Source organism: Chlorocebus sabaeus, chromosome 6, assembly GCF_047675955.1.
Source record: "Chlorocebus sabaeus isolate Y175 chromosome 6, mChlSab1.0.hap1, whole genome shotgun sequence".
Taxonomy (NCBI): domain Eukaryota; kingdom Metazoa; phylum Chordata; class Mammalia; order Primates; family Cercopithecidae; genus Chlorocebus; species Chlorocebus sabaeus.
In genome coordinates, this window is record NC_132909.1 from 61266447 (window position 1) to 61290150 (window position 23704).

General features: G+C 59.3%; 2 protein-coding genes and 2 non-coding genes across 6 annotated transcripts; 2 read left to right on the plus strand and 2 right to left on the minus strand.

Moving 5' to 3' along the window:
• Positions 1–3302: 3302 nt before the first annotated feature.
• GAMT (guanidinoacetate N-methyltransferase) lies at positions 3303–7914 on the plus strand. Of its 2 annotated transcripts, XM_007994604.3 has the most exons (6): positions 3307–3580; positions 5140–5285; positions 5488–5551; positions 5881–5948; positions 6050–6160; positions 7574–7914. In XM_007994604.3, the coding sequence occupies exons 1-6, from the start codon at positions 3400–3402 to the stop codon at positions 7712–7714; spliced, it is 711 nt and encodes a 236-aa protein (XP_007992795.1). In that variant the 5' UTR covers positions 3307–3399; the 3' UTR covers positions 7715–7914. The 2 variants fall into 2 exon arrangements, with proteins under 2 accessions (XP_072873279.1, XP_007992795.1); XM_073017178.1 differs by lacking the exon at positions 7574–7914 and having other exon boundaries at positions 3303–3580; positions 6050–6554.
• A 1520-nt stretch (positions 7915–9434) lies between these two features.
• Positions 9435–20381, minus strand: NDUFS7 (NADH:ubiquinone oxidoreductase core subunit S7). Of its 2 annotated transcripts, none has more exons than XM_007994601.3 (8): positions 20293–20381; positions 16697–16733; positions 15972–16040; positions 15629–15734; positions 13931–14110; positions 13816–13862; positions 11583–11671; positions 9435–9618 (listed from the first exon to the last, which is right to left on the minus strand). In XM_007994601.3, the coding sequence occupies exons 1-8, from the start codon at positions 20306–20308 to the stop codon at positions 9521–9523; spliced, it is 642 nt and encodes a 213-aa protein (XP_007992792.1). In that variant the 5' UTR covers positions 20309–20381; the 3' UTR covers positions 9435–9520. The 2 variants fall into 2 exon arrangements, with proteins under 2 accessions (XP_007992792.1, XP_007992791.1); XM_007994600.3 differs by having other exon boundaries at positions 15972–16043; positions 20293–20380.
• A 212-nt stretch (positions 20382–20593) lies between these two features.
• On the minus strand, positions 20594–20667 carry TRNAN-GUU (transfer RNA asparagine (anticodon GUU)). Its single transcript has one exon. It is a non-coding gene; the product is annotated as a tRNA-Asn (tRNA).
• A 130-nt stretch (positions 20668–20797) lies between these two features.
• Positions 20798–20870, plus strand: TRNAF-GAA (transfer RNA phenylalanine (anticodon GAA)). Its single transcript has one exon. It is a non-coding gene; the product is annotated as a tRNA-Phe (tRNA).
• Positions 20871–23704: the final 2834 nt, after the last annotated feature.

The window sequence follows — 23704 nt, forward strand, 5'->3', positions numbered from 1 at the left end:
TTATTTTTAGGTGCAGAGCTCAGTGGCATTAAGCGCATTGCCACTGCTGTGCAACCGTCACCATTGTCCTCTCCAGAACCTTCTCATCTTCCCAAACTGAAACTCTGCCCTGTGAAATACTCACTCCTTGTCTCCTCCCCAGCTCCTGGCACCCCCGGCCCATCCTACTTTCTGTCTCTGTGAATCTGAGGACTCCAGGGACCTCCTAGGAGTGGATCCACACAGGATTTGTCCTATTGTGACTGGATTATTTCACTGAGCGTGATGTTCACTGCAGCCTCCGCCTCCCAGGTTCAGGGAATTCTCCTGCCTCAGCCTGCTGAGTAGCTCAGATTACAGGCGCCACCACCACACCCAGCTAATTTCTGTAGTTTGGGTAGACATGGGGTTTCACCATGTTGCCAAGCTGGTCTCAGGTGATCTGCCCGCCTCGGCCTCCCAAAGTGCTGGGATTACAGGCACGAGCTACCGCGACTGGCCCTGGCTAATTTTTAAAACATTTTTTTTTTTTGCCGGGCGCGGTGGCTCACGCCTGTAATCCCAGCACTTTGGGAGGCCGAGGCGGGCGGATCACAACGTCAGGAGATCGAGACCATGGTGAAACCCCGTCTCTACTAAAAATACAAAAAAGTAGCCGGGCGCGGTGGTGGGCGCCTGTAGTCCCAGCTACTCAGGAGGCTGAGGCAGGAGAATGGCGCGAACCCGGGAGGCGAAGCTCGCAGTGAGCCGAGATCGCGCCACTGCACTCCAGCCTGGGGGACACAGCCAGACTCCGTCTCAAAAAAAAAAAAAAAAACATTTTTTTTGGAAAAAAGAGGTCTCTGTGTGTGGTCTAAGCTGGTCTTAAACTCTTGCACTGAAGCAATCCTCCTACCTCAGCCTCCCAAAGTGGTGGGATCACAGGCCTGAGCCCCTGCGCCTCCCCAGGCATTGGGATCCCAGGCGGAGGCAGCTGTACCCGGCCTATCAAGCATGTTCTGTGTGCCAGGATCACTGACAGCCCTGTGAGAAGGAGGCGGGAACTATGAAGAAATACCTTCCATTAGTGAACTACCAAAGAGAGAGAAAACAGCTTCTGGCCAGGTGCAGTGGCTCACGGCTGTAATCCCAACACTTTGGGAGGCTGAGGCGGGCTGATCACGAGGCCAGGAGATCGAGACCATCCTGGCTAACACGCTGAAACCACGTCTCTACTAAAACTACAAAAAAATAAAAAATTAGCTCGGTGTGTTGGCGGGCTCCTGTAGTCCCAGCTACTCGGGAGGCTGAGGCAGGAGATCATGCCACTGCATTCCAGGCTGGGCAACAGAGTAAGACTCTGTCTCAATAAAAATAAATAAATAAATGATACAGCTTCTGGCCAGGTGTGGTGGCTCACTCCTGTCATCCCAGCACTTTGAGAGGCCGAGGTGGGTGGATCACTTGAGGTCCGAAGTTCGAGACCAGCCTGGCCAACGTGGTGAAATCCTGTCCCCATCAACAATTAGCCAGGTGTGGTGGTGCACACCTGTCATCCCAGCTACCCAGGAGGCTGAGGCAGGAGAATCGCTTGCACCCGGGAGGCGGAGGTTGCAGTGAGCTGAAATCACGCCACTGCATTCCAGCCTGAGCAACAGGGTGAGACTCTGTCTCAGAAAAACAAAAACAAACAAACAAAATAGCTTCTGATCAGGACATGCCTGTCCTGGGGCAGAATGGGGGTGTCTCCTAGAGGACACGTGGGCTCAGCTTGAGACAGAAAGAGAAAGCGGCTGGGCCAGGAGAGAGGCTGTCCAGGCAGGGGGAAGAGCGTGTGCCAAGGCCTGGGGCTGAGGGACACAGGAGCTGTGCAAGAGGTGGCAGGGGTGTGTGGAGTGACAGGGCAGGCAGCTACCCACACAAGGTGGCGCAGGGAAGGCTGCGTGTGAGAGCTGCTTTGGAGGCTGCCTGCGTTCACACCCTGGCTCGGCTGCAACCTGCGACCTCAACCTCTCTGGGCCTCAGGTTCCTCATGTGTTAAATGGGTGTAAAAACTGCCCCACCTGTTAACCTGTGCAGAATGCACGGCAGGCAGGCAGTGCTCAGGGCTCAGGACCGTGGCCCCACATTCAGAGGGGGAAGGAAACCGGGTATCAGAGCCAGGACGCCACCGCAGCGGGCTTGGGGGCCCCCAGGAAACAGACGGGGGTATGGTTGACACTAAGGGGCTACCCTGGGCTGCAGAGGCCTAATTCCACCCCTGCACCCCCCAGCTGCAGGGCTGCCCGAGGAAAGGGCACTGCTGGGATTGAGTCCTGGTCTCCAGACCTGGAGGTGTCTTTGGGCAGAGGCCCCCATCAGGGTCCCGGGGTCTCAGGTAACACCCAGCCTATGGGAGTGTGACATGGGCTCATGAAAGGGGGGCGTCGGCGGGGCGCGTTGGCTCACGCCTGTAATCCCAGCACTTTGGGAGGTCGAGATGGGTGGATTATGAGGTCAGGAGATCGAGACCATCCTGGCTAACATGGTGAAACCCCATCTCCACTAAAAATACAAAAAATTAGCCGGGTGAGGTGGCAGGCGCCTGTAGTCCCAGATACTTAGGAGGCTGAGGCAGGAGAACGGTGTGAACCCGGGAGGTGGAGGTTGCAGTGAGCCGAGATTGCGCCATTGCACTCCAGCCTGGGCGATAGCGCGAGACTCCGTCTTACAAAAAAAAAAAAAAAAAGAAAGGGGGGCATCAGAGCTCTAATCCTGGGTCCCCTCGTGGCCACCAGACCCCCGGCTTTGCTTCTCAAAGCCTCAGTTTCCTCATCTGTATAACGACAGTCAGCTGCTCTATGGAGTAGCCGTTTTTTATTCCTTAATAAACTTGCTTTCACTGAAAAAAAAAAAAAAAAAAAACCAGAAAAGAAAAAGAAAAGAAAAAATGACAGTACAGAGCCTGGCCGGCACAGTGGCTCACGCCTGTAATCCCAGCACTTTGGAAGGCTGAAGCGGGAGGATCGCTTGAGCCCAGGAGTTTGAGACCAGCCTGGGCAACATAGCAAGACCCCATCTCTATTTAAAAAAGATAGAGCTCACTGTAGCATCTTCTGAAGATTAAATGATTTTAAACACTTAAAGCACTTTCAACAGCGCCTGAAAGATCCTCAGATTCTGACACCCCAGTGAGGATTCTGCGTGCTGACAGATGAGGAAACCGAGGCACGTAAGCGGCAAGGCAGGGATTCCGGTCCTCGGCCTGCAGGTTCGCTTCCCCCAGCCCCACTCCCGCCACCTCTCGCGTGGCCGCCGCTAGAGGCCGCTCCCGGAGTCGCGCGCGTCCTCTCGCGGGTCCGCCCCCCGGGCCTGTTGGACCCGCCCCCGGCCCACAAGGCCCTGCAGGGAGCGGGCCCCCGCGCTGCGCGATCCAAGTCGGGTCGCCGTCCAGCCTGCAGCATGAGCGCCCCCAACGCGACCCCCATCTTCGCGTCCGGCGAGAACTGCAGCCCCGCGTGGGGGGCGGCGCCCGCGGCCTACGACGCGGCGGACACGCACCTGCGCATCCTGGGCAAGCCGGTGATGGAGCGCTGGGAGACCCCCTATATGCACTCGCTGGCCGCCGCCGCCGCCTCCAAAGGTAGCCCCCACCCGGCCTGCACCGTCCCCGGGGCCGCAGGGGAAACTGAGGCCGGGGCTGCCCCGACCTGGGGACTCTGCAGTCCACCCTCCCGCTGGGGCGCCTCTGTCTCCTGGCCTGGGAAGTGGGGCTGCAGATGGGGGCACACGGAGGCATTCACGGGGAGTGCCGCAGGAGTGGGGCCCCGCACACATTAGGCGCCGCCTAAGTACCAGGAACTTCCCCTCCAGGGGGAGTGAGACCCCCGCTCTCCGGATGGGGACCTCAAACGCGAGACCTGGGTGGAACCGCGTCCCCAGCTCCCTGTCTGAGATCGGGACGAAGGGGTCGTGCCAGGGAGAGGTTGCCGTTCTGTCTGCCGGGGAGAGCAGCCCCAACTCCCCTGGCTAAGAATAGCACCCAGAAAGCTGAGCTCAGGGAGACAGCTGTCCCTGGGGTGGCCCTGGCTTGCCTGGCGTCAGAGGCTGAGGGCTGCTGAGAAAGGACTGCCTGACACCGCACAGGTGCCATCCCAGGGCCGGGCCCCAGTGTTCGCACCCTGAAAATGGGCACGTCCAGTGTCCAGTGCCAATTAGGATTGGGGGGACATGTGTGGCCCACTGGGGACCAGCCCTTCCCCTCCCAGATAGTCTCAAGTCCAGGTCTTGCCTGGCCACTCTTGCAAATCCAACTTTCGGATGGAGGGAGGGGGAGAGAAAAGTAACCAACCTGAGAGATAAGGGACTGGGGACAAACAGCGTGGGCTGGGCTCAAAGTCCAAGGCTCTTGCCTCCCCACAGGCCTGGCCCCAAAAGCGGCCATCTTCGGCCTCCCTGGCTGGTCATCCTCTCTCTGGCCACTGGCCAGGGCCCACGCTGTTCCCGCTTAGGACTACTGTGTTCCGCCTGCCTCTGTCCATGCTGGCCCAGGGCGCCCTCCCGTCCTGTGGCAAATGTGACTCACAGCCCAGTCCAGCCTTGCATCCCCTCCTCCAAGCAGACCCCCAGCTCAGCCCTGCGCTCCTTCCTTCAGGCAGCCTCCCCAGCCCAGCCTTGCCCTACCCTAGGCCCCCTACTCCAGGAAGCCTCTTCAGCCCTGCCCTAAACCCCCTCCTCCAGGCAGACTCCCCCAGCCCAGCCCTGTGCCCCCTCCTCCAGGCAGACCCCCAGCCCAGCCTTGCACCCCCTCCTCCAGGCAGACCCCCAGCCCAGCCCTGCCCTGCGCCCCCTCCTCCAGGCAGACCCCCAGCCCAGCCCTGCCCTGCGCCCCCTCCTCCAGGCAGACCCCCAGCCCAGCCTTGCGCCCCCTCCTCCAGGCAGACCCCCAGCCCAGCCCTGCCCTACGCCCCCTCCTCCAGGCAGACCCCCAGCCCAGCCCTGCCCTGCGCCCCCTCCTCCAGGCAGACCCCCAGCCCAGCCCTGCCCTGCGCCCCCTCCTCCAGACAGACCCCTAGCCCAGCCCTGCCCTGCGCCCCCTCCTCCAGGCAGACCCCCAGCCCAGCCCTGCCCTGCGCCCCCTCCTCCAGGCAGCCTCCTAAGCCCGGCCCACCTAGTGATGTCGGGCGCCCTGTGTCTGCCCAGGGGGCCGGGTCCTGGAGGTGGGCTTTGGCATGGCCATCGCAGCGTCGAAGGTGCAGGAGGCGCCCATTGATGAGCACTGGATCATCGAGTGTAATGACGGCGTCTTCCAGCGGCTCCAGGACTGGGCCCCGCGGCAGACACACAAGGTGCCCCTCTGCCCGCAGGCCCTCCAGGACCCCCACTCCTTGGGGTGAGGGCACTGCTTCCTGGGGGTTGGGGGCCTGGGGCTGCCAGAGGTGGAGGAGATGGTCTTCTCTCTCGGGAGTCCCCCGGCCGCTCCCTTTCTGCAGGTGGGGAGATCCTGGGGACCTCTCTACCCTGTCCACTTTTTCTTTTCCCCTCTTCAAGGTCGTCCCCTTGAAAGGCCTGTGGGAGGATGTGGCGCCCACCCTGCCTGACGGTCACTTTGATGGTGAGGGGTGAGGGGACGTATCATAGGGTGGGCCTCCCAGCTCCACTGCAGCCCGCCCTTTGCTTGTGGGGGGCCCTCTGATGTGCACTGCGGGGACAGAGCCCAGGTGGGTGTGGGCCTGGCTGTGAGGGCTGGCAGGGCACCGGGGATGGGCACGCTCACGGAGGAGCCCTGGAGGCGATCTTGGGGTTCTCAAGCCCGCGTGGGAGCCCCACCTCTGCCCACGGCCCCGTCTCACTGCACCTCTACCTGCTCGGGGATGAGCTGGGTGAGGCTGGGTGAGGTAATGAACCCGGCCATGACTTCGTGGGCTTCTGTCCTCCATGCAGGGATCCTGTATGACACGTACCCACTCTCGGAGGAAACCTGGCACACACACCAGTTCAACTTCATCAAGGTGGTTCTCTCTGACTTGCTGGGATGCTGGAGGCCCTCGGGGAAGCCCCTCTGCCCACACCCCCACCTCCGTTCTGACCACTGGCCACTCCCCTTCCATAGAACCACGCCTTTCGCCTGCTAAAGCCAGGGGGTGTCCTCACCTACTGCAACCTCACCTCCTGGGGGGAGCTGATGAAGTCCAAGTACTCAGACATCACCACCATGTTTGAGGTGCGCCCACCTGGAGTTCCCTGTGGGTCTTCAGGCAGTGACCTTGGGTGGGGGTGGGAAGGGACTGCTGGAGCCACCTTGCTACCTGGGGAGGGTCCCTTCCTGACCCCCTGGGTGGGCTGGACTGTGCTGGTTCATTTAGAAACCAAAGTCCTTTGCCTGGTGCGGCGGCTGCTAGGAGCGGTGGCTCAGGTCTGTAATCTCAGCACTGTGGGAGGCTGAGGTGGGCAGACTGCTTGAGCCTAGGAGTTCAAGACCAGCCTGGGCAACAGAGCAAGACCTCATCTTTACTAAAAAAATACAAAAAACTAGCTGGGTGTGCTGGTGTGCGCCTGTACTCCCAGCTACCTGGGAGGCTGAGGTAGGAGGGTTGCTTGAGCCCAGGAGGCAGAGGTTGCAGTGAGCCAAGATCAAACCACTGCACACCAGCCTGGGCAACAGAGCCAGACCCTGTCTCAAGAAAAAAAAAAAAAAAAAAGAAAGAACATTAAAAAAAAAAAAAAAAAAGGAAATCAGGTTGGGCATGGTGGCTCACACCTGTGATCCCGGCATTTCAGGAGGCCAAAGCGGGTGGATCACTTGAGCTCAGGAGTTTGAGCCTAGCCTAGCCAACATGGCAGAATCCCGTCTCTACCAAAAATACAAGTTAGCCAGGTGTGGTGGTGGCGCGCCTGTAATCCCAGCTACTCGGGAGGCTGAGGCATGAGAATCACTTGAACCTAGGGGGCAGAGGCTGCTGTGAGCTGAGATCGCACCATTGCACTCCAGCCTGGGCGACAGACCCAGACTTCATCTCAAAAAAACAAAAACAAAATGGAAATCAGAGTCCCTCGCCAGCTCAACAACCTCCCGTGGCTCCCCAGTGCCCTGTGTTCGGCCCAAGCCCCTCGTGTTCCCCTTTCTCTGGCCGCCTCCACCTGGCTGTCTTCGCTGGTTCAGCAGTGTGTGTCTGGCTGTTCCCTCTGCCTGGCGGAGGCGGCTTGTCTGAGAAGGGCTCTATCTGGTTGCCCTGGGCCGCTGTTGTGAGAGCCGGCTGGGTGCCTGTGGCCCTTGGGGCAGTTTTTCTTCGAAAATGGGAACTAATGGCCTGTCTTCTTTTTCTGTTGTGATTCTTTGGCTCCACCCGCCACACTGGCAAGGTCTGGAGAACTGCGGAGTAGGTGCCCTGGGGATGGCTTGAGCCTGGTGATGCTGGTGTGGGGCTGGGATTCCAGGACAGCCCGGCAGCTGCTGCCGGCACTGGGGAGCTGGAGATTCCCATTCGCACCTGGGCTTCCAGGGCTGCCCTACCACATGCCCCACGGCAGCTGCAGCTGCCCAGCCAGGCCTTGCCATTTGTAAACACTTCAATGAGGGGAGGGTGCACGTGACCCCCATGGCCCTCAGAGGTGACCTGGCACCATCCCCGACCAGGAGACACAGGTGCCTGCGCTGCTGGAGGCCGGCTTCCGGAGGGAGAACATCCGTACCGAGGTGATGGCGCTGGTCCCACCAGCCGACTGCCGCTACTACGCCTTCCCGCAGATGATCACGCCCCTGGTCACCAAGGGATGAGCCCCGACCCCGGCCCGGCCACACCCGTGCCCTCCTCCGTGCCTTCCTGGCCGGGAGTCTAGGCTCTCCCGCCAGCCCCGGGCTGATCCCGGCTGTGTCACCAGCAGCTTTCCCAGCTTCTCTGTGAGGGGTCACACTGCCCGCTGCCGGGTCTCCGAGGTGAAGTAAACACCGGTGCTGGCTTGGCTGGTTTGTCCACAGTGAGTGTTGTGACTGATACTTCCAGCGGCTGCTCCCTCACCTCCCGCCTATCCCACGGACACAGGAAAAGCAGGTGACTCCCCTCCAGGTTTCTGAGCAGCCCCAGGACCGCCCCCCCCCCCCCCCCCCCCCCCCCGTCTTGCCCATGGCAGACATCTCCAGCCGATGCCAGATGTCCCTTCCTCAGACGAAAGCCACCCCATGGCAGACATCTCCAGCCGATGCCCGACGTCCCTTCCTCAGACGAAAGCCACTTGACCCTTTACAGCGGGGTCAGGGTCTCAGAGGGTGGCAGCATCATGGCCAGGGTGTGGGTGAGACAAGGACCCTTGCCCACCCCAGGCAGGAGCCCACTTCTCTGCCCGCGCTGGCACACCCTGAGCTCCCTCCTCCTGCCTCAGGAGCGGCGTGGCTGCTGACAGCCCCGTGCCCCGAGCCTCCCATTTCCAGATGTTGTTTCCTCTCGGGAGGCATCAACCCCGCTGGGCCCAGTGCAAGGGGTAGCCCAACCTGCCCGACCCCAGGAACATCCCGGGTCCTGCCTGTCCGTGCCCTTGTGCCCAGCTGGTCACCCCATGCCTCCCGCTTTGCCCCCTGCGTCCACGCGCGTCCTGCCCGCCCTCTCCACTGACCTCCGTGCCCTGAGAGAAGGCCGGCCCCTGTGCTCTGCACTCCGGCCCGGGACTGCCGTTCCGCTGGCCGATGCCCCGTCCCCACCCCCGCATGTCCTGCCTCCAGGCTGGGCGCCTGCTCCCCACCCCCACCCCAGTCTCCTGGGACCCATCCCAGCCTGGCCTGTCACAACTGCCGGTCCCCAGCCCTGTCCTGGTGTGCAGCAGGCATGCAGGCTGGGCCTGCAGAGCGGGGTCTCCAGCACCGGTGGCGTCTGGCGCTGAACACAGGAAGACGGGACGTTTGCTGAATGAATGCACGTCCCTGGTGAGGACTGGACTTCGACGGATGAAGGGGCTGGTGGGGTGAAGCCAGGGTCCCCCGAAAGCCCTGGGTGGAGAGGGTCCCCAAAGTGGGGTCAGACAGCCTGTGAGGCTCACAGCCCTGCCCTGCAGCTCTTTGGTGTGGACCAAGTGCCATGTCCCCATCTCCCTGGCCCCAGCCCGCAGCTAACCAGCCCATCCCACTGCCTGGAAATGGGCCAGAAGGCAGTGGCAACCTGCCCAAGTTCACACACAGGCCACAGGCCACAGGCCACACTCTGAACTCCGGGGCAGGCTCAGACGGGCTCTGCTCAGCCTGCCTTAAGGCACAGTGGGAGACTGAGTCAGGGCCCTCCCAGGAGGGAAGGGCGTGGGGCCTTCCATGCTCGGGACTTTGGGCCGTGACATCCACACCAGGGTCTTCACAGAGCAGCAGGAAAGGACCTGCTGGCAGGCACAGTGCCCGTCCCTGCCCCTGGCTCTGCTCCAACCACCCCCAACCCAAGGGCGGCACGCTGCTGGGGGTCTGTGGTCCCCCCAGGTTCCTAGCTCCTTTCACCCACACACCACACTGGGAGGCAGCGGCCTGAGGGCAAATTTATTGACAACCTCACGGGACAAAAGCAGGCTGGGGACAGGACGGCGACAGGCTCCGGTGGCAGTGGCGGCACTACCTGCGGTACCAGATCTGCACCCTCCGCTCCCGCTTGATCTTCCTCTGCAGCTGCAGGATGCCGTAGAGCAGGGCCTCGGCCGTGGGTGGGCAGCCTGCAGGGACCTTGCCTCAGTCTCCCTTCCCGCAGCCAGAGCCTGCGTGACCACGTGCACAGCGCAGCCGGCTCGGCTTTTGAGGGGCCTCCCGTGCCGACCTGAAGGTGGAGGCTGGCAGCCCAGGGCGGGCGCAGGGGCCAGGGGCTGGCAGCCGGCGTGGGGGACATCCCTGCAGGAAGACTGGGGTCCTCCCCTGGGCAAGGCCCCACTGCCTTCCTCCCGTGACTCATCCTGGGCTGCCACAGGAACCTCCCAGACAAGATGCTGACCTCACTAACCTGGCCCCCGGCTCCAGCCCTCAGGACTCTGTGGGGGCCAGCGCTCACCAGACACACTTAGCAATGGGGACCAGAGCCTGGGGCTGCTCTGGACGGAGATGGAGGCAGGGGGGCTGGGCGGAGGAAGGGGAGGCGGCCCAGAGCCCGGGCATCCCACAAGGACCTGATGACCCGTTTTCTGAGCCCCAAGCCAGAGCTCTTTGCTGGGGATCCTCCAGCCCAGCTGCCGGGCAGGCTCAGAGCAAAGGGCTTGAGCGAGAGGATGCAGCCCAGGGCCCAACAGGGACAGCAGGAATGGAAACAGGTGGGAAAGGACAAGGCCACCACAGGGCCTGGGAAAGGGTGGCCGGGCTCCACCTGGCAGAGTTCTGGCAAGTCCAGATTGCTCCAAGGAAGGGAGGAGCACAGTCCGCAGGGAGGGAGGGAGGAGCACTGTCCACAGGGAGGGAGGGAGGAGCACAGTCCACAGGGAGGGAGGAACACAGTCTGCAGGGAGGGAGGGAGGAGCACAGTCCACAGGGAGGGAGGAGCACAGTCCGCAGGGAGGGAGGGAGGAGCACAGTCCTCCGCAGGGAGGGAGGGAGGAGCACAGTCCGCAGGGGGAGAGGGAGGAGCACAGTCCCCAAGGAGGGAGGAGTCCACGCTTGCACCCTGCCCCTTTGGTCTGCACTGCAGAGGAAGATGCCAGGGGCATGGGCTGAGCTCCTGACCCCAGGATGGACCTCTCTGTGCTGACGAGGGTCACGGGGAGGCCCAAGCTGCCCTGTCCACTGCCCCTAGGTGACCTGAACAGTGCAGAATGCTAAGCAAATCAACGCTCTTTCCAGGGAAGCGGAATCCAGAGTCAGAGCCTGTTCCTCCACTTTTAAGAGGCGCCGGGACGTGCCTCCTGCTTGCCCAACCCTCCAAACTCGGGACTCAGGGCTGGGCTCTCTGCACGTGCGCTAATGCCGCAGCACAGGATGGCCAAGAACAGGACCTCTATCCCCTGTCCCACATGAGCGCCACCTCTAAGCCTGCCTACCATGGACCATTGTCCATGGTGTCCAGGTGAACACCCCGGGTGGCCCTCGTGGGACCACGTGAGGCGCAAGACTTCCACAGGATCACCACATATAAAGAACGTTCCCCGTGCGATGTGAATTTCACGTATGCAGCCAATGTTCCTTTTTAGTGTCAGTATAGCCCAAATACTGTTGGGATATACTGGTACTAAACAATTACTCCTAATTGCTTTCCTGATGGTCAAACTCACCCTAACCTCACAACCGAACTGAGTCTCCCACATTTTCATTTGCCAAAGGAAGTCCTGCATGCCCTTCTATAAGGGTGAGGGCGTGGGACGGTGTCCTTGGCCTCCAGGAACCTTCTCTCTTGGTATTTCTAACTGCAGGTGTTTGGTTTCTGTCAGGCAGAACCGTATGAAACTGCTTTAAAGCAGGCGAGTGTCAGGGATTCCACTCAGCCTCCCCTGCTCCCTCTGATCCCTCTGATGCCTGAATACATTGCCGACTTCTCACAGGGCACACGCTCCACTAAGACGGAGAGCCGGAGCCGGCTCATCCATAGGATGGGGGAGCCCGTCTGTTGGGGGTGTGGGACTCCCTCACATGGGCCGCCGGGCTCCATGTGGCGCTGGCCCTGTCCTCAGCTCTCTCGTGGGCGGTGTGGTCCCAGCCCTACCTGGGACGTAGATGTCCACGGGCACGATGCGGTCACAGCCCCTCACCACTGAGTAGGAGTAGTGGTAGTAGCCTCCTCCGTTGGCGCAGCTGTGGGGGAGGGGACGTGAGGGAAGCGTGCTGAGGACCCGCCTGCCCACCCTCCCTCCTCACAGCTGTGGGGGAGGTACCGTGAGGAGCACCTGCCAGGGACCTGCCCTGTCCACCCTCCCTCCATGAGGCCTTGCCCCATCCCCACCCGCCTTCAACTGCAGGCCAGGCACCAATGAGGCTGGAACTTGTCACGGAGAAGCAATGAGCAAACACGTACAGGCTCCCTGAGCCTCCGTGGGACCAGTGGGGCACAAGCACGCGTGTGGCTGCCAACTCGGGGAAAAGTGCTCCCCTCCCGAGGGGGCTCCTGACCATCGATTCCTGGGGCTGGGAAGTGTCGGATCACATGTGTCAACGAAAAGCCACTTCAAGCAGCCACAGTGCCAACACCCAGCCCCTGTCTATGGGGCGGCAGAGCCTCACGCCAGGCCCTCGCCCGATTCCGGCTCTGTCAGTGAGGTGCTGGGGTCCACCCGGGGCAGGGAGCTGGAAACCCCAGGCGACCACACAGACTCCACTGCTTCCCACAGCCGTAAAAATGGACATAACCTGAATGCCCAGCAGTGGGAGACGGTTATGAAAACTCTGGAATATTCTAATTCTCTGTTTAGAATTAGATCAGTAATAGGTCCACACAGTGGGATATTATTCAGCCAAGAAAAGGAGCAAGGCTCGGACACAGGCCACCGCATGGATGCACCTTGAGGGCGTCATGTTCAGCGAGAGATGCCAGACACGGAAGGCCATGCAGCGTGTGATCCTGTTTCTGTGAAATGTCCAGGAAGGGCCCATCCACAGAGACAGGAAGGGGAGGTGTGGGCACTGGGGCTTGGAAGGGGATGCAGAATGACTGCTGATGGGGACAGCGTTTCATTTGAGGGTGATGAGAATGTTCGGGAATTAGAGGTGGTGGCTTAAAAACCACTGAACTGCTCGCTTTAAAAGGGTAAACTTAGCAAAACCCAATCTCTACCAAAATTTAAAAAATTAGGCACAGTGGAGCACATCTGTAATCCCAGCACTTTGGGAGGCTAAGGTTGGGGGATCGCTAGAGCCCAGGAGTTCAAGGCTGCAGTGAGCTACGACTGTACCACTGCACTCCAGCCTGGGCAACTCAGTGAGACTCTGTCTCTCAAAAATAAAAATAATAAATACTGACTGGGCACGGTGGCTCATGACTGTAATCCTAGCACTTTGGGAGGTTGAGGTGGGTGGATCATGAGGTCAGGAGATCGAGACCATCCTGGCCAACATGGTGAAACCTCATCTTTACTAAAAATATAAAAATTAGCCAGGCATGGTAGCGGGCGCCTGTAATCCTAGCTACTCCGGAGGCTGAGGCAGGAGAATCGCTTGAACCTGGGAGGTGGAGACTGTACTTAGCCGAGATTGTGCCACTGTACTCCAGCCTGGGCGACAGAACTAGACTCCGTCTTCAAATACATAAATAAATAAATATTTTAAAATGTTAAAAGACTAAGTATCTTTCAATGTTATGGGGAAATGACTAAAAATGATGGCAAGGCCAGGTGCGGTGGCTCACACCTGTCATCCCAGGACTGTGGGAGGCCAAGGTGGGCAGATCACCTGAGGTCAGGAGTACAAGACCAGCCTGGCCAACATGGTGAAACCCCGTTTCTACTAAAAACACAAAAATTAGCCGGGTGTGGTAGTGTGTGCCTGTAATCCCAGCTACTTGGGAGGCTGAGGCAGGAGAATTGCTTGAACCTGGGAGGCGGAGGTTGCAGTGAGCCAAGATCGTTTCACCGGACTCCAGCCTGGGCGACAGAGCAAGACTCTGTCTCAAAAAAAAAAAAAAAAGAAAAAAACTTATGGCAAGTTAGAAGGCTGAGATTGTAAAACCATCTACAGCACTCGTCATCACTTGTGTGTGGGTAAAGCAGAGAACTGGGCGGAATGTGGGGTCTGCTGCGTGGGGGTGGACGGGAGGAATCGTTCTGGGGAGAGGACCCCCAGCGCATCTGCGTGGAGTGGAGGCACCACAACGGCTGAAGGGCAGAGCTGGGACCACGTGGGATTTCACTGAATGTAAATGACACTTTTGATAAACGCCATTAGGACACAGCCAGGCCAGCACTCGCGCCACTTCTGTCCCTGGAGACGCCCCACCCTGCACTCACCTCCCCATGGAGACCACGTAGCGCGGCTCCGGCATCTGGTCGTAGACCTGGAAGAGAGGCGGGGTCCATGCGCAGCTCACTCTGGGGGCGGCTGGGCGGCGGGGAAGAGGCCTACCTTGCGGAGCGCTGGGGCCATCTTGTTAGTAAGTGTGCCGGCCACGATCATGACGTCGGACTGGCGCGGGCTGGCGCGGAAGACCACGCCAAAACGGTCCATGTCATAGCGGGGTGCGGCCATGTGCATCATCTCCACGGCGCAGCAGGCCAGACCGAAGGTCATGGGCCACAGAGAACTCTGCAGAAGCCAGGCTCGGGTCAGACGCCACCCCTGGAACCCCTCGTGGCCCGGCGTGAGATTCCACGTGGAGCACCTAGAACCCCCGGCTCATGTCCCGGGGCGGCAGCCGGCAGAGGTGAGAGGCACAGCGGCTCCTGCAGGTGGCCTCCCGGCCCCAAGAGGGTTGTAAAGCGCGCCCCACCAGCCACGTTCAAAATAAAATAGAAACGGGTGAGATCTGTCCTCATCCCACAGTTCCCCGAACCCGGTGGATCCTAAGTCCCACCATTTGAACAGGGGGCTCCAGCCACTCTCTGAGCGTGTGGGCTACAGGCCGGTAGCAGCGCAGGTTTAACCGGGAACTCTCTGCCTTAACTAGATCTGGGTCCGCAGACCAGGTGCGATGCCTCCGGGAAGCCCTCTCAGATCTCCTTGGCCACTCCCTCCCCTCTCCTCCATTCATGTGGCTTCTCATTTCCCCCACGGTTCCTGCTGTCCCTGCACGCAGCTCTGAGACCTGGCAGGGGCCTCTGCTGCATGTGTTGGCGGGAGACAGGGCCAAGCTACAGAGCGAGGCAGGGCTGCCCGGGCAGAAATGGCCAGGCTCACTTGCCTGCCAGGAGCCTGTGTTGGGATGGCCCGTGGCCATTCTCGGGTTCCCTCCATTAGAAACTATCCTGCAGTGGGCATCCCTGTCTCGACCACTGCGGCCCTGGCAGGACGTTCACCGTGGCATTGTTTAGGAAACAGAAAACAAAAGGAAACAGTGAACGTCCATCAGTGGGGCATTGTTGAACCCGGGCTGTCGCGGCGAGGGCCGCAGGCGCTGCAGGGGGATGGCAGGGGCTGTGTGGGGGCTGCTCCCACAGGCAGGGGAGGCTTTAGATGGGTACTGAGAAGGACCTATTGCCTTCACACGCGCTCCTTTTAACTTAAAACACCACTTTCACCTTAAAAGAGAAACGAGGAACGCGCAGAAGCCAGAAAGAGAATGATGGAAAGGGAGGGGGTCATTTCAAGCAGGGTCTGAATACTCAGATGGAACCACAGGCCACCAGGCCAGCACAGGGGCCTCCGGGAGGGTCCAGCCTGCTCCAGGCCGCAGGGGTGTGTGTGCATCACTGTGTGTGCCTGTGTGCATGCATGCAAATATGCGCACATGCATGTGTCCACATAAGTACGTGTGCGCGTGTGCATGTGTGCACGTGTGCATGTTTTTGTGTGCGTGTGTGCGAGTGTGTGGATGTGTGTGCATGTGTGTGTGCGAGTGTGTGCACATGTGTGTGCATATATGTGCATGTGTGCATACGTGTGTGCATGTGTGTGCGTGCATATGTGTATGTGTGCATGACTGTGCGTGTGTGGTGCATGTACACACGTCTGTCCATACATGTGAGCTTGCATGCACATGTACTCATGTGTGCATGCATGTTGTATGTGTACGTGTCTGTACATTTGTGTGTGTATGTGTGTGCCTGTGAGTGTGCAGAGAGGCCCTGGCGCTCCAGGAGGGCCTGCAGCTCATAGTAGACTCACCCGGCGGGCCCAGTTGACAAGGTCATCCAGCTTGGCCACCACATACTCGCCCCGGCTGCTGGGTTTGGGAACCATGGCTCCAGCCTTCGGCAGGGCAGGCTGGGCGCTGTCACAGAGACACATGGGCACAGGAGGCGTCAGCCACGCAGGTACTTCCCAGAGGCGGATGCCGGCCCCCACGGCCGCTGCCAGAGGCCTGGACCCACATGAGGTCAGGGACAATGCTGTGCGACCCCTTCCCCGCCCCATCCAGGCACCCCTGTGGCTGCGGCGCTGATGCAGAAAATGAAGGAGGGGCGGGGGGGGGCAGGGGGTACGGCCTCCCCTAGAAGGCCAGCTTCACCTGCTTGGGCCATCGGTGGCCACGCTCTGATGGACACCTCGTGCCTGCACAGCGGCGCCCACGCTGGAGCTGCTGGGAGATGGAGCGCGGGTCAGTGGCCGTCCCAGGCCCCTCCGACTCCCCTAGCCACACTCACTGTTGTCCTGCCTCTCCCCTCCCTGATGCGGGACTGCTCTCGCCTCTGCCCATCAGCACTTGGACCACTGGCCAGAGCCCCTGGGGCCATTTGGCCACTGCCCCGACCCCGAATGATGGCCCAGACTTGAATGGAGTTTCTTTTGTGATGTACCCAGCAGGTCAACAGTGTCCAAGCAATGACGGTCCCAGGATCATCCACAGAAGGAAACTGGGACCAGGCCTTCCACATGTGACCAAGGTCAGATCCCTGGGCATGCGCCCTCACAGCCCTGTCAGTCGCCTGGGTCTCCAGGAGGCCTGCCCGTGGCTGCCATCTGCACAGAGCTCACAGAATGCCTTCCCATCACAAGTGGCGGTGAGCTCTGACGGTGCTGAGCCAGGCCCACAGGGTTTTCCTCCTGACTGTCCAGCCTTTGCCACTGCATGGACTGTTCCAGGGAGGGTCCCAGCACATCACGTGCAGTGTGCAGACTGTCACCTGCATCCTTTCCTTAACGCACCACGTGACCTTCACAAGGGCCCGCCCCCTTTCGTCTGGCGCTGCTGAAGGCCCCTCCCAGCTCAGGGCTGGAGACTCAGGCACTCACCGCAGACCAAGGATCCGGAAGCCGCGCAGGCCAGGAGCTGCAGAGAGGACCACAGGGGTGGGGACAGTGAGTCGTGGGCAGCACCAGGGGCCACCGATTCAGGACCCCTGGATGGGCCACAGGGCCAGCCTCCAGGCACTTCCCCGTCAGGCTCCTGCCTGCACGGCCTAGCTCTGACCCCACCTCAAGTGCCACTTAACAAATGTTAGGTAACAAGGGGGTGTTCAGAATATGAGCGACTCTTAGTCCCCTGCTTGAGACCCTATGGCCCCAGAAGAAACCCAAACGCTGCCCTGTCTCCCCACCCTGGCGATTTTCACCGGTACCTGCTGCTTTCCTGCCCCAGGGCCTCCGCGCCGGCTGCTCCCCTGCGGGGGACACCCCGCCTCACAATTGCACACCACTGGCCCCTTCTCATGAGGCAGGTTTCAGCTCAGATGCCCGGGGCTTCCCACCTACACCAGCACCCCAGGTCCTCCTGTTGCCGGCACCCGGTTCTATCTCCATCTATGCGTGCTTGTGGGGTGCCTGCCACCCTGGCAATGCCAGGGCCTCCCTGGGTGCCCAGTGCTCGTCCTGGCCTCAGCTGTGCCTGACAAGCGTGTGCTGGGTGCTCCAGGCCCTGGCTGGTGCTCGGGGGTTTCCCACGCAGCTGAGCACAGGCCCCATCCTCCAGGAATCTAGTCGGCTGAGCAGGCAGGGCGCTGCCCACGTCAACCTACACAGCAACACGCCCCTAGAGGAGCCAGCCTCAAAGGAAGCACAGAGGAGGGAACGCGCCTGCACGAAGGCTCCTGGGAGAGCCTTCCCGAGGCGAAGGCTGAGGCCAGAGCAGGGCCTTGCCACACCCAGGGGCACTCTGCGGGGGGGAAACGCCTGGAGGTGCCAGGAATCCTGGCTCACAAGGAAGAAGCCAGAAATGCAGGCTTGGAGCTGGTGACGGCTAAACTGTGTCCCTCCACTTGACCTGTATCTGAAGCCCTAACCCTAGGACCTCAGAATGTGACTGCTTTTGGAGAAGGGGTCTTTAAAGGGATCATTAATGGCGGGGCGCAGTGGCTCACGCCTGTATTTCCAGCACTTTGGGAGGCCGAGGCAGGTGGATCACTTGAGGTCAGGAGTTTGAGACCAGCCTGGGCAACATGGTGAAACCCCGTCTCCACTAAAAATACAAAAATTAGCTGGGTGTAGTGGCGGGCACCTGTAATCCCAGCTACTTGAGAGACTGAGGCAGGGAGGTGGAGGTTGCAGTGAGCTGAGATCGTTTCACCACACTCCAGCCTGGGTGACAGAGGGAGACTCCATCTCAAAAAATAAAATAAGGGTCATTATAATGTGCAGTGAGGTCATGAGGGTGGGCCCTCATCTGATATGACTTATGTCCTTGTAAGAAAAGGCCTTCAGGATACAAACACGTACAGAGGGAAGACGCAGGGAGCAGATGGCCATGGGCAAGCCAAGGACAGAGGTCTCAGCAGGAACAAACCCTGTTGACCCCCAGTCTTGGCCTTCCAGCTGCCAGAACTGTGCAAACATCGGCTTCTGTTGTTTAAGCTGCCCAGGTGATGGTACTTTGTTGCTGTGGCCCCAGCAGATGCGGGGTGAGGCCTGATGGAGAGGCTGCAGGCAGCTTCCAGGGGCCAGGGCCAGGGTTTGATGCCCCCGAATGCAGCAGTTCATGGGGCCTTCTCCTGCCTCTGAGCCCCTCCCCCACCCCAGCCTTAGCCTCATCCCGGGTTGCTGTTTCCCATGGCCCTGTCCAGGCCACAACTCTCTGAAGGACACAGGCCTGTGACCTACTTCTTGGCATGCCTGAGGCTGGGCACAGCAGACAGGCTAACTGCCCAGCTCTAGGCTCTGGTGGGAGCTGCCCCACCTCGGGCGTCAGTTTCCTAAGCTGAAAATTCTGGACTTTGGATAAGCTCCTAGCAGAGGAAATGCTCTTCTGAGAATTTCTGAGGTGATGGGATTCTGTGCTTCTGGGTCCGGCTTTTTTTTTTTTTTTTTTGAGAACGGAGTTTCACTCTCGTTGCCCAGGCTGGAGTGCAATGGCGCGATCTCGACTCACTGCAACCTCTGTCTCCCAGGTTCAAGCGACTGTCCTACCTCAGCCCCCCCAGTAGCTGGGATTACAGGCATGCACCACCACACTCAGCGAATTTTGTATTTTTAGTAAAGACGGGGTTTCTCCATGTTGGTCAGGCTGGTCTTGAACTCCAGACCTCAGGTGATCTGCCCACCTTGGCCTTCCAAAGTGCTGGGATTACAGACGTGAGCCACTGCGCTGTGGGCCAGGTATTCTTAACAAGGGGCCTGGTGAGGAACTGTGAACTTGCTTGGAATAAAAAAACAAAATGTCTTTGTTGTCACCAGCATCTTATGGAAAACTAGCCCTTTGTTCAATTCTTAGTGTAGGCTGGGTGCCGTGGCTCAGGCTCAGGCCTGTAATCCCAGCACTTTGGGAGGCTGAGGTGGGAGGATTGCTTGAGCTCAGAAGTTTGAGACCAGCCTGGACAACATGGCAAGACCCCCATCTATACTAAAAATACAAAAATTAGCCAGGCATGGTGGCGCACACAGCTACACAGGACACTGAAGTGCCAGAAGTCGGGGAGGCAGAGGTTGCAGTGATGAGCCAAGAAGGTACCACTGCACTCCAGTCTGAGTGACAGAAGCAGACTGTGTCTCAATAAATAAAAAAAAAATAAAAAATTCTTAGCAAAGACAACAAAATACGGCAGTATTAGCAGGACAACTTTTCACCAAGAGGAATCACAGAGGTTTCCTAGACATGGTACAGGGGTTGCAGACCGTTCCCTATCCTCAAAGCCTCATTTGCAATTCTCACTACTTCCAAACCACAGTGGTAGTTAGACCTGCCGCTAGATCGCGTTCATAAGGAAAGAGCTTAGATTACTAAGTAGCCAATCAGGTTTCAAGACAATCTTTTAATAACTGCCTCTCCGTGTAACTGATTTCCTTGCAATTCTATGGATTTTATTCCATGCATTATAATAACTTTATCTGAGCAGGGGTCCGCAGGCTTCAGCTGATCCCAAAAAAGTCCCTGGGGCGGGACAGGCTGAGATCCGCTCTGCGAGAGGCCCTTACCCCACAGGGTTGGGGAGGGAGGTGGAGGGTCCAGCAGGGTGGTGTGGATGCCCTGGGTCCTGCTTCTTTCCAGGCCCGGCCCTGTAACTTCGAGGAGTCTCGGACCCTCAATGGGCCTCAGTTTCCCAGCATGTCAGGCAGGCCACGCTCTCTCCGGGGCATCTCAAGGGCAGCCTCGCGGGCCGTGCCCTGGTCTCGGGGACTTGAGCGGGACCCCTCCAGCCTCCGCCCCGAGCGCCCTCCTGAGGCTGGGGGCTTGCGTCATGACCTGCTGGGTCTCGGTTTCCCCGACTGTACCCTGGACGCAATAACGGAGACCGTTCATCGAAAGCCGGGCGGGAGCCCGAGGAGCGGCCGACTCGGAGAAGCCCGGAGAGGACAGCGGCTACGATGCCGGCACCGACCCACGACGCCACCACGGCACCCTAGGCTCCCACGGCCCCAGACCCGCGCGGCCCCCCACCCGCCGCCGGCACCGGGCTCACCTGACAGCGCCGCCATCTTGGCCTCGGCCTTCAGACAACCTCTGAGGTCCTTCTTCCTTAGCGCTCCGGGTCCCTGGGGCCGTCGCCCAAAGAGGCTCGGAGCGCGTGCGGAAACCGGAACCCAGAGCCAGGAGGTTCCGCTGCGCTTTTGGCCTCCGTGGTCGTGCCTGCGCCGTGCAGCTCCGGATCACCCGAGACGGAAAGGTCATCGGAGTGCGCGCCTGGGGGCCGCGGGTCTGCGGCAGCCCGATAAAAACAGAGGCGACACTCTAGTTATTACAGTAGGGCAAAAGTCTCCGCGCGTCCCTGGGTGGGCTCGAACCACCAACCTTTCGGTTAACAGCCGAACGCGCTAACCGATTGCGCCACAGAGACAGCGATGCGGCCCAGCGCCCGGGGAGAGCTTATAAAGTATGTGCGGCCTGCTAATGCGAAACGAGCTACGCCTGCGCGGGGAACGCGCTGCGCGGGCCGGAGTGGCGGCGAGAGCGACCCCTGCCGCCCAGCCGAAATAGCTCAGTTGGGAGAGCGTTAGACTGAAGATCTAAAGGTCCCTGGTTCGATCCCGGGTTTCGGCAAAGGTTTTAGCGCCCCTGAGGATCATCGGCGTCTTTTGCTCAGGATTGGTCCCGCTGCCTCGCAGCTATCCCGGGCCCCTCCTCGGAACATCATCCTATTCTGCAGAGGAGGAGTCAGGACGTGGACTCATCCCAAGGTAGAAGGGCGCAGACCTAACAACCCCAAAGCCACCTCTTCCCACCCCCAAGAGGTCATGATTTCAGCCCAAACTTCCCCCTTCCCTGACAAACCCTCGATTTTTCCATCTTGCTTAAATTGCTAAGTTTACAGCCCGTACTAATTACATAAAAACTAACACTAAACGCCCAAACTAGCAAAACAGAGTTTGCAGAACGCTTTCTGCATGCATATCATCAAATTTTCATAATTCCACTGGAGATTTTTTTCTGCCGGTTTTATGATTACGAAAACAGAGGCGAAGGCCAGCACGGTGGTTCACCCCTGTAATCCCAGCACTTTAGAAGGCCGAGGCAGGCAAATCACCTGAGGTCTGGTCTCTGTTATTGGGTAGCTCAAAAGGATTGGAGGGGCCCAGCATGGTGTCTCACACCTGTAATCCCAGCGCTTTAGGAGGCCAAGGCAGGAGGATCACTTGAAGCCGGAGCTTAAGACCAGACTGGGCAACATAGCAAGACCCCATCTCTACCAAAAATAATAATAAAGACTTGGAAGAAAAGCTGACAGGAACCTAAGAGGTTGGCAGTTGCACAAAACCGTCTTCCTTCTATAGTTCTCACAGCTGCCCATGCTGTAGGGTTTTGGTTTTATTTTTATTTACTTTTTTGAGATGGAGTCTTGCTCTGTCACCCAGGCTGGAGTGCAGTGGCAAGATCTCAGCTCACTGCAGCCTCCGCCTCCCTGGTTCAAGTGATTCTCCTGCCTCAGCCTCCTGAGTAGCTGGGATTACACACACACACACCACCACGCCCGGCTAATTTCTGTTTTGTTTTGTTTTGTTTTTTGAGACAGAGTCTTGCTCTGTCGCCCAGGCTGGAGTGCAGTGGCGCGATCTCCACTCACTGCAAGCTCTGCCTTCTGAGTTCACACCATTCTCCTGCCTCAGCCTCCCGTGTAGCTGGGACTACAGGCGCCCGCCACCTCGCCCGGCTAATTTTTGGGTTTTTTTGTATTTTTAGTAGAGACGGGGTTTCACCGGGTTAGCCAGGATGGTCTTGATCTCCTGACCTTATGATCCGCCCGTCTCGGCCTCCCAAAGTGCTGGGATTACAGGCTTGAGCCACCGCGCCCGGCCAATTTCTGTATTTTTAACAGAGATAGGGTTTCACCATGTTGGCCAGGCTGGTCTGGATCTCCTGACCCCAGGTGATCCGCCCACCTCGACCTCCCAGAGTGCTGGGATTACAGGAGTGAGGCACCATGCCCAGCCATGGTTTTGGTTTTAAATTTATATACATATTTTTAGAATAATTTAGAGTTCTGAGTACCCCATGCCCAGTTCATGTGTGACCAATTTGTCACGATACATTATTACTGACCAAAATCTACACCCTATCCAAGTTTCCTGGGTTTCCTCTAATGCCTTTTACTGGCCCAGGGCTCCCTCCAGGACCCCACGTGGCATCAGGCGTGGTGTTTCCTCAGCTCCTGGGACCGTGGCCGTTTCTCAGGCGTTCCGTTTCTGGCGCCCTGCAGGTCTGAGGCAGGACTTAATACTCCGGAACATCGCTCATGAGAGATTTGGCTTGTGGGCCTTTTTTACAGGGTCAGGGACAGCAGAGTGCCTCCCCTGTCCCCGGCGTGCCACGTCGGGGCCATGTGTCTGCTGCCCTGGACTCCTCGCGGGAGGAACAGTGAAGCCAGCCCAAGGGTTTCCGGTGGCTCTTAGTCCTGTGCCGGTGGTGGGGGATGGGGTAGAGACTGCACCTGAGCCTGGTGGGGGCCCGGGGGATGGTCCTCGGGCCGCTGGGATGACAGGGCCCCTGGGCTTGTGTCTGCTGTTCAGACTCTGGCCTTCCTATGGGGTCTTTTTTTTTTTTGAGACTGCGTCTCGCTCTGTCCCCCAGGCTGGAGTGCAATGGCACAATCTCGGCTCACTGCAACCTCTGCCTCCTGGATTCAAGCGATTTTCCTGCTTCAGCCTCCTGAGTAGCTGAGATTACAGGCATCCACCACCACACCCGGCTAATTTTTGTATTTTTAGTAGAGATGGGTTTTCACCATGTTGGCCAGGCTGGTCTCAAACTCCTGACCTCAGGTGATCCGCCCACCTCAGCCTCCCAGAGTGCTGGGATTACAGGCGTGAGCCACTAAGCCCAGCCCCTACAGGGTCTTCATGTTCAGCCGGGGCTGCTCCATGTGACCGTCAGAATGGCAACGATACTCGTGTGCAGCTGCTGGGGACCCTGGGCCGCTGACTCAGAGGCGAGCTGGCCATTACAGAGGGCGGGCGCTCAGGAAGCTTGACCCACGTGGAGGAGAACCGCGGCCTCCTTCCCATGCCGTGCCCCGCGCGACGCTCCTTGGACCCCCAGCCCCATTGGAGCCTTCAGTTGATGTGACCCCAGCCAGCATCTAGACTGCAGCCCCACAAGCCACCCCAACCACCCCTGGCCGGGCTGCTCTTAGATGCCTGTCCCACAGAAACCGTGTGGAGAACGTTCCAGCCGCTGGGTTTTGGGGGGGCATTCTGCTGCAAAGCGGGCTGATTGATAGGCTGACTGGAAGGAAGGGTGAGGTAGGTGGGGAAGAGAGGAATCTGGTTCAGGAACTCTGGGCCCTGGAGGACACCCCTGAGACAGGGAACATGGAGGAGCTGGCTTCATGGGGCGGAGGCAGGATGTGAGCAGAGGGCAGGCAGCGGTTCCAGAAGAAC